General features: G+C 41.6%; 2 protein-coding genes across 3 annotated transcripts in view; one reads left to right on the top strand and one right to left on the bottom strand.

Moving 5' to 3' along the window:
* Positions 1-6: 6 nt before the first annotated feature.
* thumpd3 (THUMP domain containing 3) lies at positions 7-7,357 on the bottom strand. Its single transcript, XM_020607842.1, has 10 exons — positions 7,095-7,357; positions 6,448-6,717; positions 6,173-6,250; positions 5,669-6,097; positions 4,899-5,029; positions 3,470-3,539; positions 2,695-2,810; positions 2,482-2,586; positions 2,144-2,267; positions 7-495 (listed from the first exon to the last, which is right to left on the bottom strand). Exons 2-10 carry the CDS (start codon positions 6,691-6,693, stop codon positions 382-384), a joined length of 1,413 nt encoding a protein of 470 aa, XP_020463498.1. The 5' UTR covers positions 6,694-6,717; positions 7,095-7,357; the 3' UTR covers positions 7-381.
* Positions 7,358-9,802: 2,445 nt separating this feature from the next.
* The window catches only part of srgap3 (SLIT-ROBO Rho GTPase activating protein 3), a 57,404-nt gene continuing 53,175 nt past the window's right edge, over positions 9,803-14,031 (top strand). For both annotated transcript variants that reach the window (XM_020607762.1, XM_020607761.1), the window contains exon 1: positions 9,803-10,305. In XM_020607762.1, coding sequence (XP_020463418.1) covers positions 10,242-10,305 — 64 coding nt within the window. In that variant the 5' untranslated portion in view covers positions 9,803-10,241. The remainder of the gene's footprint in view (positions 10,306-14,031) is intronic.

Raw genomic sequence — 14,031 nt, 5'->3', positions numbered from 1 at the left:
CTGCCATTTTGTTTAAACTTTTATTAACCAGAACATATGTCAACAGTTCCACAGAGTAGATCTCAGCAGGTTTCTTTACAGTAATAAGAAATTAGAACTTCAGTCAGTGTGTGTTACCTATTAAACTGCTGTCGAACATGAAAAATGGCGTCATTTAGCACATTAAATCAAATAACAAATGCAGTGATTAGACAATAAAACTTGTGTGGTGCGATGGAGAAGAGAACATCAATTAAGGAGAAAACGTTCATCTCCAAAAATAGTATAAATAAAGAAAATCAGCTATGAATATAAATGGAGCATTTATAGGCATCAAGTCATTTAGTGACCTCCTCGTGATCCCTCTCGTGGTCCTCGTGACTCACGGAAGTCCCCGGATGTTTAGCTAAACAGCGCCGGGGTCCGCTTAAGGAGGTAGACTGCGGCATGTAAACCCCCAACATTGACCCAAACTGTTTGCAGCCTACTCCACAGTCCTCCGACCCTCGAGATAGCCTGTGGACGCAATACATTTTGTGATGACAAACAAACGAATGACACATTCGTTTTACGTAAACCAACACTTGTGCTTAGACAAATAAAGCTGGTGGAGACTAGAATCACGAATAATCTGAGTATGAATAAATCTGGGAAAGCACATACCGCATAAAACCAACAGTGACTGGTCACTGGGGCCGAGTTCAACTTCTGTGACATATGACTGTTCTGGGGTTGGAAGTTTTCATATCGCCACCAGTGACTTGTCTTGTTCACAAGCCAATTTATCATGATAAAGCATGTGGGGAGACTTTAAAAACATATCACATTTCAAACTGTTTTAGTTTTGTTACAGCAACATTAAGACTGCACGATCACAACAAATTCAGCATTACTGGTACAGAGTGCCTGATATCTAGTAAACATACTGTCAAATCTCATCAAAACGCGTTATTATACCACAGCATTGTTCTAGTATATTTCATTTGATATTAAATGCTCTGTATTCAGTGTTAGCAGGCCAACAAGATAAATATTAGACTTGCTTAAGGCCAACAATGTCATTCTGGCATGGCAGCATGCCTACAATAGAAACTTTATTTAATATTTATATTGATGTGTCTGGAGCGCTGTGAGGGGAAACTTTGAGGCTACTGCACAGTCTCAGAAAATCCTATACATTAAGTATCACACCAGTCAATGGTTTACTGTAAATCAGGGAACGAAGTACAGCATGTTAAACTGCAGGTAACCATGGCAGTAATACTTGTGGTTCATACTATGTAATCAGCTTTTAATGGTGGAGCTTGTTAACTACTGTTTATACTGATGACGATTAAATAAAAGCATTTGTGATATTTGGAACACAGACAGCATTTCCTTCTTTAATTAATACACCAGGACTTTCACACAGGTCAGTCACTAATGACGCATGTACACATGTATTTAGTTTAAGTTTGACGCTGCCATTTCAAGCTCACTGAGGTGTGGCTAAAGTAGAATGTCTGAATATAAAAGGGTGGAGATACAAACCAATACTATTGCTCTCGAGTGGAACATTGCACCATGTCTATTGTCCTACTCCACCGGTAACAAGTGGCGCACGCCAACAGTGTAATGCATCTGCACCCGGGCCACCGTCAGGAGTTAAAAATAACAACAATAGTGATTTGCTGAGCAGGTACCTCTACCTGTTCCCGCCCCAGTGTAAAATAACGCAGCCTTTGAATACCTATTATTCTTATTACCTTGGCATTGTTGTTTCGGCGTCATTGTCATCAAGGCACAACAATTCTGCTAGTAACAATAAAGCATGTTGTTGGTGTGCTTACTGCTGCCCCCACTTAGAAATCTCTGTACTGGCTAATGTAGCTTTAAGGGTCTGTTGTGGACCATGTCCCATTTGTTTATTTGTGAAGGTTTTGTGCTGTTCTGTGATTAGTGGGCTACCGAGGAAGACTTAGCTGTTAAATCCCTAATAGGGAGTGTGCCAACAACATCCAGATTAACATTTGGATTAAATGGACAGTTGGCATGAGCTGTTATGAGGAACAGGACGGAACTTGCACTGTGACTTATTTGGATCTTCTCATGTAATGGTAAATTTTCCTGATGAAATTCTGTCATATAATGACATTTCTGTTACCTACAAGGGCAATATGGTTACCTTAGCAAAGCATTTCTTGTCCTGTGTCAAGAGGACAGCCTTTCCTGAGCCTGGTCTGCTCACACGGGCCATTTCCCTCAGACAGGAAGGATAGAGGTCCCAGTTTCTCTTCTTAGAGCCGATTCTTTAAGAAAACAAAGGAGAGATTTAACTTTGGGGTCAAGGTACTTTCCATTACCGTATAATGCAGTCTTAATTCATATGGGCTCATCTCATATCTACTTTTAATGGTGAATGAACGCACTAAAAGAGAAGACCACTGTTTCCCATTTTAAAATACATTGTGTGGTAATGAATCAGCTTAGTCAGTCATGTCCTGTAAACCACTGTGATGGTACCTCTTCCCAAAGGGCATGTCAGTGATGATAATGTCAACAGAGCTGGTTTTTATTGGTAGGTTGCACAGATCCCAGCGCACTGTGTCAATGGGCAATCCAGAGGCACTGTGTGAAAGGATCCAAAAAACAATAAAACATAACGATGACCAGCAACCACACAAAACTGTATATTAAAACTGTCTCTTTATGAGACGTCACACTGTTCACTCTCACCTGCCCTTGTCTGCCCTCCTTTTCTGGATGTGACATATGTTATTGACTGTGCGGTTAACTGCCATGTCGTTGTTGTCCCCAGCGATGTAGAAGGAACTGTTAAATTCGATGGCCCCCTGGAGAAGACAACCTTTACACAATTAGCAGGCTGTGCTTCATTATTATTCAAAAGCCTGTTCCTGTGTCTCAAGACAATCACTTAATAAGCTCTGCTTCCTCAAAGCCCTCAGCAAAACACATTTGATGATGTCTATCAGTGGCAGTACTTAGGTTGTGCCCATTGTAGCAAATAGGACAAAATGTGATGGTGTGTGAATGGAAATGCACGAGATACTGCAACAGGCAGAATAAACTGCTGGTTCAAACCACTTGCTGAGTCAGGAAATTAGGAATGTGACAAAAAACATACTGGATTACACACCAAAAGAGCTGAGTGATGAGAATGCACACATTTTCTTTTTTTAGACTAGTAACCTAAATGAGCTAGGACACTGTAAACTCACCGCAAAAAAGGACATGTTACTTAGCACTATCATTTGGCACTTAAACTCTACAGCGTGTAGTTCATTTATGAAGTGAATTTGATGTGTGTCATCATGAGAGTGGATCCAGCTGTGTGCAGATTTGTTGCAGTCAGGCATTTTGGAACAGTGTAATGTGTAGATTTGTCAGTTTGAGGTGATAAACCAGTGATCGTGTATACAGATCATGAACAAATCATGTAAATAACATGCTGTTTATTGTTTGTATATTGTTGTACTGGGTGGGGGCTCACCTCCAGTGGTATAGCTCCGGTCCCACACATTGGATCAAGTATTATGTCAGATGCCTGAGGTTTGCACAGCCTGTCAACAAACAACGGAGTAGGAACATAACATCGATGAAATATGTTGTAAAAGCATATTAACTTATTATCTATCTATTATCCACCAGTTCTGCTATTCTTCTCCTCACAAACAACAAAAAATTGTTTAAATGATTGCTACTCTAATTCATTAGACATTTTCCCCTTCAGATTTATATGACACATACATTTCTACTGTCCAGTCATGCCCTCTTAAAACTAAAGTCGGAATCAGAATGAGCTTTATGAGCCAGGTATGTTGAGCACATGAGGAATCTGATTCCAGTACAGTGGCTCTCAATGTGCATGGGCAATATGCTTCCATAAGGCAGACTTTTCCATAAGACTGACTTTTATCAGAAAGTGAATAAGGAAACATCCTTTGCAGAAACTGTGCCCTACTGCACTTAGCACCTGCCAGAATATGAACATGACTCTCACAAAGACAGAGTGATTCAGTTACTGGCCAGTATTGCCCTGCAGCAATTTACGGTACGTGACACACAATGGCACCTCTCCTTGAACTTTATCCAAGTCTTATTTATAATGTTGGCACTGGTAACATGGTTATGACTTGTATTTGTTTGACACAGCGCTCAGCCTTTAAATCGCTAAGTGAAATGACATCTTCACAATGAGACAGGCGAGAATGTACCCGCATAGTGTTTCTATATAGATTATTAAAGTAATAACTCGGTTATACAAACCACTGTATTCACACAGTGATGCCAGAAATTCTCACTGTCTCCAATTCAACCTCAATGTAATTCTACTTGTACTGTATGTGGCCTTATTGGACCCAGACCTCAGGTGTGGTGCCTAAGTCTCTGTGCTTCAACCACAAATCTGGCCTGTACTGTCACTAATATGCCGCTGGTGCCAAAAACAAATATATGTAATTATTCAAACAGGGATCCAAAATATTATCCGAATCAGAGGAACTGAACTGAACCTATGGACAAACCTGGTCTTCAGCAGACAAATTACCTGTAATTTTCAACCTGTACTTAACAGAAAGATTCATACTGAGAATCCAAGAAATGGTACACAAATAATCCCCTGTGCATGACAGGCTTATTAAATCATTCAAGAAGCTGGTGTTTAAAAACAGAATTAAACCTGCTACATACTCTTCCTTTTGGTGCTCATCTTCAGGACAAATGTTAGTCAGCAGAGCTGCTACTTGTGTCTTTCTCTCAACAGAAAAGGTGTTTTAGTGTAGTGTGATGGTACTGCATAGGTGTATATACTGAGTCAGGGTAAGCATGCACCAAATTCAAAAAATATATTCTCAGCTTGACAGTCTAAGGTCAACAGGATCAGAGAGTGCATCTGGTGCAAACAATGCAAACGGAGTTACCTGAGCATGCCATAGCATAAGGTTGATCGCAGTGTTGTGGGTCCAAAGTGACTGATGTTTCTCCTGTGAAGGCTCTCCTCTGTGAGTGCAATGCCGATCACCATCTCTTCATTGTGTATGTTTAATAATACCTACAATATAGGAACATACATGATTATAAATCAAGTTTAAACCTTACACGTTTTTATATTCAGTCGAGCGGAAAGAACATTAATTGCCAACTCTTTTGCTTGGGACTATTTCTTGGACAAAACAAAAGATCTGACAACATTGTGGGCTTTGAAAATTTGTGATGGGATTTTTTTTTGACATTTAACAGACTAAACAAATGTTTGATTATCTAAGACTATAACCAGCAGATTAAATGATGACATATTAGACAACTTACTATTTACTTCATGTAAACATGCATTTAAACATCAGATAACCCAGAATAGTGTTAGCTCATATTTTTAGCCATTGGATTCCACACATCTGGCAACTGCTAGCAAGCAGTGAAATTGTGTGTGAGAGATTATTTCAGATGGCAGAAGGCTGCAGACTGTCATGTGTGAAAACCTGTTCACTTGAATTTAAAGACACATACACATTATCTCCAACCTTTGATACAAACTGCTGAATTCAATGTGTCTTGGCAATGTGTAATGTAAACAGCTTATCTTCATTGGAAATCTTACTCAACAAAGCTGTGCATTTAACCAAAGATGCCAGGTTTCTTTGGAAGTGTGTAATGGTATTTGCATCAGTCCAGCCTGAACAAGCATGCCTACCTCGATGTCAAACTTCGTCATGTCTGCCTTCCACTGGAAGAACTCTTGTACGGCGCCACCAAAGTCTCTGGCTGCCTCATTTGAGGAAAAGCTGTGTTTGTCACCGGCCCTGCTGCATGTCACACGAAACTTGATGAGCTTGGCCATGGCTGCTGACTCCTCGAGGTCCTGTGCACACGTTTCCGTGTCAGGTGTGCTCTCTACCTCCATCTGGCCTTCAGTAGAAGCCATAGCCTGAGGCAGCTCTTGCCGCTCAGTGTCAGCTACAGCTGCATCACTGGCCTCACTGGTAGGTTTTAATTTGACGCCATTCCCTCCTTTCCGGTGGCTTTTCTTCTTTTTTAGGGCGGTGTTTAGTTTCCAGACCTCTAGTGCATTAGTCCAGGGGAGTTTTGAAGCAAGCTGCTGCAGTTCCATCAGCGTCTCCTCCTGTGCAAAACAGTGATTGTTACCTTGACAGTAATATGTTTTATTTAGCTACAACAGAAGCTGTCTGTTAGTCACCTTTGATTCTTTGAAATGGAAATGATCATATTCCTCGACCACAACAAACAGGTTGTCCACAGACCTCAGAAGATGGACCTACAGTGGGGGAAATAAATAGACAGGCAGACAGACAGCATTTAGGTGCGTTTTTTCTGAGCATTTATACACTTTTCACTTAGCAAACCAGGAATCAGTATATCCCCACTGGCCTCCATGACACAGCGGTTATAATGCATCAAAACAGAAACAACCAGGAGCAATGGGGCAACTACTGGCTCTAAGACTCTGCTTACCTGAAAAAGCTTGTCACTTGTTATTGGAAAGTATATACGACCACGGTCTTTGCTAATTCGTGCGTCAACCCCAATTTTCTCCTTGACCTCCTCTGCAGCAGTGTGTTCGAACCCTGTGGGCACTGTTGCACCAATGGTGACAGTAATGACGTCGCCACTGGTGGCATCAGTTTCAGTGGAGGAAGAAGGCGATGGTCCCACTGTTTCAGGGCCCTGCTCTGCATCCCCATCTCCCTGAGAGGACATGTTGTATCTGTGGGCTGCCTCTAACTAGTGACAGATACGGTATAACTGAGTAATACAGTATGTGTGGCTGCTCACATATAGACAGGAACTCAAACTGTCAATACGGAGTGTTTTTACATTCAGACATACAGTAATCTGTAAAAGAACAACATATCACAAATAACTACTGAGTACAGTCATGGTGATTTACGTCAGCACGATTTTCAATACTGAATAAATAACATGCGATGTTAACGTTACTGCTGGAGAACTAACGTTACCAGTTAACTTAGCTGGCTAATGTTAGCGTTAGGGAGCTAAAAAGTTGGTTACAAATACAATCAAGGTAACGTTAGCCACTGATGTGGCATTTATATAAAACCACAGTCCTAAACTGATGTGTGTTTATATAATAAGCCCACCGGTTGAGCTGCAGAAGCTTATAACAATCTTAAGAAGGTCACTCTATGCTTGCAAAGAGCCACGAGGTAGCAACACGTTCTTTCCGCCATAACAATGTCGATACTTCCGGTCAAAATCCTTCAGAATAAAAGCATAATCTGCACATATTTAATCTGACCAAGGAAATAAATTGTGTAGCCTACTAGAACAGCATAAATAATATATAACGCTGGATTATCAACGGGACCAAGTACACTACATCCCAGGGCTTTAGTTACTGCTACTGGCTACTACTTCCGGGTACAGCTTTACCACAAGTGATCGACAGAGGGTGCCATGATATTAGTTTTTTTTTTTCGCTGAGTGGTATAACGCTGAAGAAAATCATTCACTCAACATGTCAACCACAAACAACAAAGAGGGAGAAAGAGAGAAATGTCTTTGTCATACAGAGGAAGGTGTAGACAAAGAGTGAGAGCTCACTTTCTCCCATTTAATCCCACAGGCAGTATAGCATACCCCAATCCTTTTAGATTCTCATAGGTTTCTGGTAACAAGTATGGTCTGATGGGTTATTTACATTTCCATGTGGTTCTTGTAGGCCTAGTTTATTGTATGGACACTGGGAGATCCACTGTAACTACAATGTTCCCGTTCCTGATCTTTCTGGCTAGAATTGATAAAAGTGTGATCATGTTATTGACTTTTGTGATTAAATGAGTGTTAATCAACATTACACAAATAAAATGAGAATTCTTTCTGTATAGTCACACATAGCTAGGCTTAGGCTTTTTAGTAGCTGACAGGATTAGCATTTATTACACTGCAATGGATTTTTATGATGCTAAATATTGGTCTCTCTTCCATGGACAGTTCCAGCCATAATCTCATTTCACCATTTATCAGTTGTGTTTAATGAAGCTTATGTACAGTGATGATTAGAATAACATTTTTCTTCTCTGTGTCACATTTTCTTGTGTGATTAATTGAACCTCTGGGCAGTGAAACAGCTTTAACTACATTTGAGAATGTGGAAGAAAATACTGTATGTTTGTTTTTACTAGTGTTCTCATTCACTGTGGTTCAAACAAGTTCATTTGCAAAGCACTTTATTATGGTTATGAAAATACATAAATCTTTAATTTTTTTTCATCTGCAGGACTTTAATTGAAAGAAAATACACCTCTTATATGCCTCTCCACATTATGTTTACTGAAAATGTTTTGTTGTTTTTTCAACTTTTTGTTTCAGGTCAACTTCATTCTTTCCAAATGATTAGTAAGTGTGAAGTCTGAGAGGCAAGTGGGCGTGTGTTCACGTCAGGGAAAGAAAAGTCCTGCACAACAGATGGCCAATGTTGCACAGAGTACAGTCAGACATGCCAAAGAATTTTTGCCAGCTACAGTAAACAGTCTTCTAAATACTTAGCAAAGACAACATTTTGCATAATGAACTAGTCTATTCCCTCTGCAAATAGAGTAACAGAGTAGCTGACAGTGAAAAGAAGCTCATAGTAGAAAAGTGTACTGTAGCTTCAGGTTTGCTGCTCTGACAGAAGCTCAAACAAGGTGACAGTGCTGCTGTTTTCTGTGTGTAATTCAGACGTTATCCATGCAACATGAGCAGACCTTGTGAGATGCTCCTATCCTCTAAATGTAACTGCAATAACATGCTATGTGTAGAAAAGACAAGCGTAAAGGCATGAGAGAATATCCTCAGAGCAGTCAGGTATGAAAACCCCTTTGGGAATTTACCTGGAATTTTCTCCCAGTGTTGGGAAGAGCTTGACTGAGAATATTCCTCACAGCCTTCTTTTAATGCATGTCTGTAGATTTTGGGCACAGAACTTAACTGCTTGAAACGCTCAAACGTCGCTATTCTCCTTCCATCATGTTGTTATAGTTGTGTCTTTTGTTTTTCCCACTGTGATATTACTTTCTAAAATAGAAGTGACAGTTACAGACGTACACCTCCTCATTGCACGTCATGCCAAAAAGACATTTTTCTCTGCACTAGTGCTTGACCACTAATTGATAACAGTGTAAATCTACATCAAGTGCCGGTGTGACATGCCTGAGCCATTTAATCAGCATGCTTCTCGCTTCATACCCCGGGTGTGTGACAGAACAGCATATCAGAGATTATACCTCCCAACCTCTGCTGAGATGTGCCACATCTCTTAAACAGTAGCCAGGGCGAAAGTAGCCTAATGCAGAGAGAAATATGGGAGGTTTCCATGGCAATGTTGTTTAAATTGGGGGGGAACAGCAGGCCTCCAGGTATATGATGATAATGATTATCTCTATGTGTGTAACAGTGTATAAGCATCCCATGCAAAATGTGAACAGGAAGGATTCATTTAAATCACATAAACAGATTTGTGTTTGAGTGCGTGCACACACCTTCTATAAATCCCATTTGCACACTGACACTGTGGGAACTACTTTGTGCATCGGGACCTCATCCCCACCATGTACATCAGTAATTTTTGGTGGAGATTTGGTTTAAATTTAGATTGAGATTGGGGTTAGACAAGTATTTGGTTATGGTTAAAGTCAAATAAAGTCTCAATTAAGGATGAAAACAAATGTGTGTGTATATGTGTGTGTGTGTGTGTGTGTGTGTGTGTGTGTGTGTGTGTGAGTGTGTGTAGAGAGAAGGGGCTGGATGATGTTATGAGCAAGATCACGTGACGACCTTTTAAATTCCTGTTTCTCTACAGCGCAATTTGTACGAATGGTGCCTCCTTCCCTCGCTCCGTGTACGCATGTCTGTAGATTTTGGGCACACAACTTAACTGCTTGAAACGCTCAAACGTCGCTATTCTCCTTCCATCATGTTGTTATAGTTGTGTCTTTTGTTTTTCCCACTGAAGCCTTTGAGTTGACCGGTACCAGGAGGAAGACCGGGCTCCTCTGCAGAGAAAAGACCGAGCAGAAAAAGAGAAGAATGCAAGATTGTAGTGCGACTCTAGTCTTTTTCTTGCATTGATTTCTGCGGTAAGCTCGTCTACACCGTCGGACTGAAAGAATACAGAATCTTTAACCTTTTGTTCTCCTCAATGCACGGCCACTAGGAAAGAAGAGCGGAGGAAAGCGGTGCAACGTTACAAGTCGGACATCACCGAGGAGCCAAAAGCGGGGTCTCACCCTAAAACCAGAGGCACGATGTCATCTACGAAATTTAAGAAGGACAAGGAGATCATAGCGGACTATGAGACCCAAGTGAAAGGTGAGGTGTGAATCTGTATGTGTTCGATCCTAGTGCATTGTCTCTGCAGAGCCTTTATCAGCCTGACTCCTGCCTGTCTGTCTGTGCTCTTCTTTTTATTTGTGTAATACAGTACAATCCACATATCTAATGTATACAACTGTTGTACTGTGTTAAACCCCGGTGGTCAGACTTTCCCATCAGATGACAGGTAAAGCGTGACAGGCAGAATGACAAGAGCGTCAGCGTGCGAGGAGCGAACCCGGGGTTTATTTTCCTTCTTCTTTTTCGTGAGCAGATGTTTCTTTCATTAATTCACCAACAGCCAGAGGGTGCGTTTCTGCGTGATGAATGTTGATTTGTCATAAGGTTGTTAGGATCCTGCTTCTACAGGCTTTGTTGCTGGGTAAGATGATCCTTGTATTGAAATGGAGGAATAGGTGCGGCATGGTGCAGCAGTGGTTAGCGCTGTCGCCTCACAGCATTAAGGCTCCGGGTTCGGGCCCTGGCCGACCTTTCTGTGTGGAGTTTGCATGTGGGTTTTCTCCCTGGGTTCCTCCCAAAGACATGCAGCTTGGGTTGATTGGTGACTCTAAATTTCCCCTAGATGTTGTTGTCTGTCTGTCTGTCTGTCAGCCCTATGATAGACTGGTGACCTGTCCAGGTTGTACCCCTTCCTCTCGCCCAGTGTCAGCTGGGATAGGCTCCATCTCCCTACGACCCTCTCCAGGATGAGCACTATAGATTATGGATGGGTGGTATTGTAGTGTGACTGGGGAGTAGGGGTGTGTCAGTGGAGCTCCTAGCTGCCCCTGTGGACAGAGACTGTGAGTTCCCGTGTTATGCGGAGCTGGACTAATGGGGTTTGGCCATCATGTAAATGTGTGTTGATAATAAAAGGGTCGTGCTGTGTATGGGGCACACAGTCGTGCACAAATAGGCAAATTCTGTCTCCAGCTTCCTTCATCATTTGCCCTAGGTTACACTATTATGGCATCTCATTCTTTTGTGGTCTGGGATATTGAGAACTGACATAATAAACACATTGTAGGCTACTGTAAATGAAATGCATTGTCCATATTCCATTTTCCATCTTATAATGGCATATGTGGACCCTGTGTCTTCATCTTTAACCCACAGACATGTTCTCTTGATTCACTTTCAGTGACAGTGACTGTTTCCTCTCACCTAACATGGATAAAACACTGGCCTGGTGTTCCCCTTGACTCATTTCCCACACACATATATTGCAGGTTACACTACTCTTTAGTGACTCAGTGATTATCTCAGATCTGGGTGCAGATCTAGATTAATTCTTGGCAGTGGTTGATTAGTGGATTCATTGCTTACTGGGGTGTTTCAGTGTTTTTACACTTTCTTAGCTTGACAAATATTCGTGCTTTGAGCTGTGGAGACAGTTGATTAAATGGGAAACAGTGGAAGAACTAGAAAATAACATCCCAAGTTCATGCAGGCAGTGATTAAAGGAAGGCCTACGGAATAGACCACACCCAGATAAACAGTCACAAGATATTTTAAGTGACAGTTTATTTTGCTGTGTAGTGTAAAAATGAGGGGTGTGCTTTAGCTACACACTGACAGAGTGCCTTGGTTGGGAGCAGAGATTTCTCTTAGTGGAGCTGGGGTTCAGTTTCAAGGCTCTGGACCCATTATTAGAACTCCCAACCTCAGTGGTTTTACTAATGTTACATCTCAGGAGCTTTAGCTGATCACGTACGAGTCTGAACCTTTTGATTTGTAGGACTGATCTATACACACATTCCTATTTTGTGTAGAAAGTAAATCAGCTATTGATCTGACTGATTTTTACTTACCAGACTTTCTCTCCATCTCTGATCTTACTTTTGTCTTCTGGCACATGCTGGTTATTGTCATGCAAACATGTCTTGTCTCTACCATATCAGGGCTCATCTTATTCTGCAGCTTTCCACTTTTCTGCTGGTCATTTGTTCAGCAATAACGTCATAAATTATTCAGTTTTAGATCCAACTGTGTCATGGGAGAACTGATGTTGTTTTATAGATTCAGGCCCTGCCCTCTGCCTCTTTGCATTAGACAGGGCCCTGCTCACTTGAGCTATGTGAGAGGGTAATGTGTTAATTTATGTAGAATTCTGCTTGTTTCTCGTTCACAACTGCTGTGCTGCATAGCCCGCAGACACAGAGGGCTCTGCTCCTGACAATGACAACCCCAAAACCAGACAATGTTATGGGTTGATCCAGGCAGTGAGTGAACCATAATGAAATTTGGACTGGAAATCGCACATGTCTTATTCTGAGTTATTGCTCTGTGGTTAATGTGCACATGGCAGAAGGGTCCAAATCATCAGTGTGCCCTTGATTGGGTCATAACAAGATCATTCAATTGCTTTATTGGGTATTATGATGTAATGGATGGATGACAGAAAAATCACCTGGTTTCAGCAGTAGTTACAAAAAACTGCCAGCGTTTTGTTTAAATGTGGTGACATAAAAGCATGTCATAACATTTCATTCCTGTGTTACATTGTAATAAATTACTCTGCTAAACCCCCTACTTTTAATGAATTCTTGTCGATCCTTAAGGCTGCCTGCCACAGCTGAGGTCACTGAAGGACCCTGGGAGATGGTGTTCTCTTCATTCAAGCTGTTCAGATGGCATATCGTGCATTAGCATTTCAATAGAGAGGGTTGTATTGTAGCTAACCACCATGTGGTTTCTGGACTGCAGCTCTGCCTCCTCCTGATCCCCAGTTTTATAGGCAGCCTGTGAAGTGCTGCTCTCGGGCTCAACCATCAGCAGCTGTTTGCCAGTGGACGTTCTGAGGCTAAAATATGGCTTCAGTATAAATCCATATGTCCTCATCAGACCTAGAGATACAGTACATATAGCTGTACAGAGAAGTGGTGATGATGATACTGTACCTCCACAGGACAAAGCTTTGAAACCAAACCTGAACAATGAATTGACACTCGTAAATGTAAAGACATGCATGCACCCAGGACGCCATTGCTTTCAGACTAGCTCACTTATATTAAATTGCTCAGGTATTTGCATATTTTTGCTGTGCTGTGGGCTACTTTGACCTGAGGGACAGCAGGTTGTGTTGGCTGAGTTCCCTGAATCCCAGCCTGCAGTGAATCCTTGGAGTGCAGCAGTTTCACTCCACTCTCAGTCTCTGGCATGCTGGAGTCATAGTATTTTCCTGCAGTATTTTGCAGATAAAAATAAGTACGATGAGTGATATAACTAGTTGGCTCACTTAGATAAATTAAGCACTTTGCTGTGATTACCCTTAAGATTGAGCATATGGCATGTATGTAACCACTGTCTGTAACAGAGGGCTGACCACACCAGTCATTAACCACACTGACAGCAATATGCTCACACACGAAGCCAGAGATGCAAACCTACACACATAGATGAATTGTATTTAGAAGTACATGAAAATGACACAAGACTGGCAGTGCTTTCATTGGTTTCTCCATCAGGCGGCAAACAACTGCTCTGATTAGGGAAATTAATGCAGGCTCATGGAAATTGTCCTCCAGATGTACGCATTAGCCTAATGCTCACTCATACCAGCCACACTCACACTTGTTCTTCTATCTCTGTGAGGACACTCACTGGCATAATGCATTCCCTAGCTCCTTACCCTAACCTTTACCGTCAGAACTAGATGCTTAACCCTTACCCAAACCCTAACCTAAACTTAATACTAACCTGTACCCTAGTCCTAACCCTCAA

Source organism: Monopterus albus, unplaced genomic scaffold (assembly GCF_001952655.1).
Source record: "Monopterus albus unplaced genomic scaffold, M_albus_1.0 scaffold89.1, whole genome shotgun sequence".
Lineage (NCBI taxonomy): Eukaryota > Metazoa > Chordata > Actinopteri > Synbranchiformes > Synbranchidae > Monopterus > Monopterus albus.
Note: the sequence above shows the minus strand (reverse complement) of the source record. Positions and strands in the feature narration are given on the sequence as shown.

What these genes read in the sequence shown, in the direction of transcription:
- thumpd3 (XM_020607842.1), bottom strand. Translation starts at nt 6,693, where the DNA reads ATGTCCTCTCAGGGAGATGGGGATGCAGAGCAGGGCCCTGAAACAGTG. An exon ending in TTATGCTATGGCATGCTCAG is followed by an intron (nt 3,540 to 4,898) that starts GTAACTCCGTTT and finishes GTTTGTTGACAG; the next exon opens with GCTGTGCAAACCTCAGGCAT. An exon ending in GACATGCCCTTTGGGAAGAG is followed by an intron (nt 2,268 to 2,481) that starts GTACCATCACAG and finishes GTTTTCTTAAAG; the next exon opens with AATCGGCTCTAAGAAGAGAA.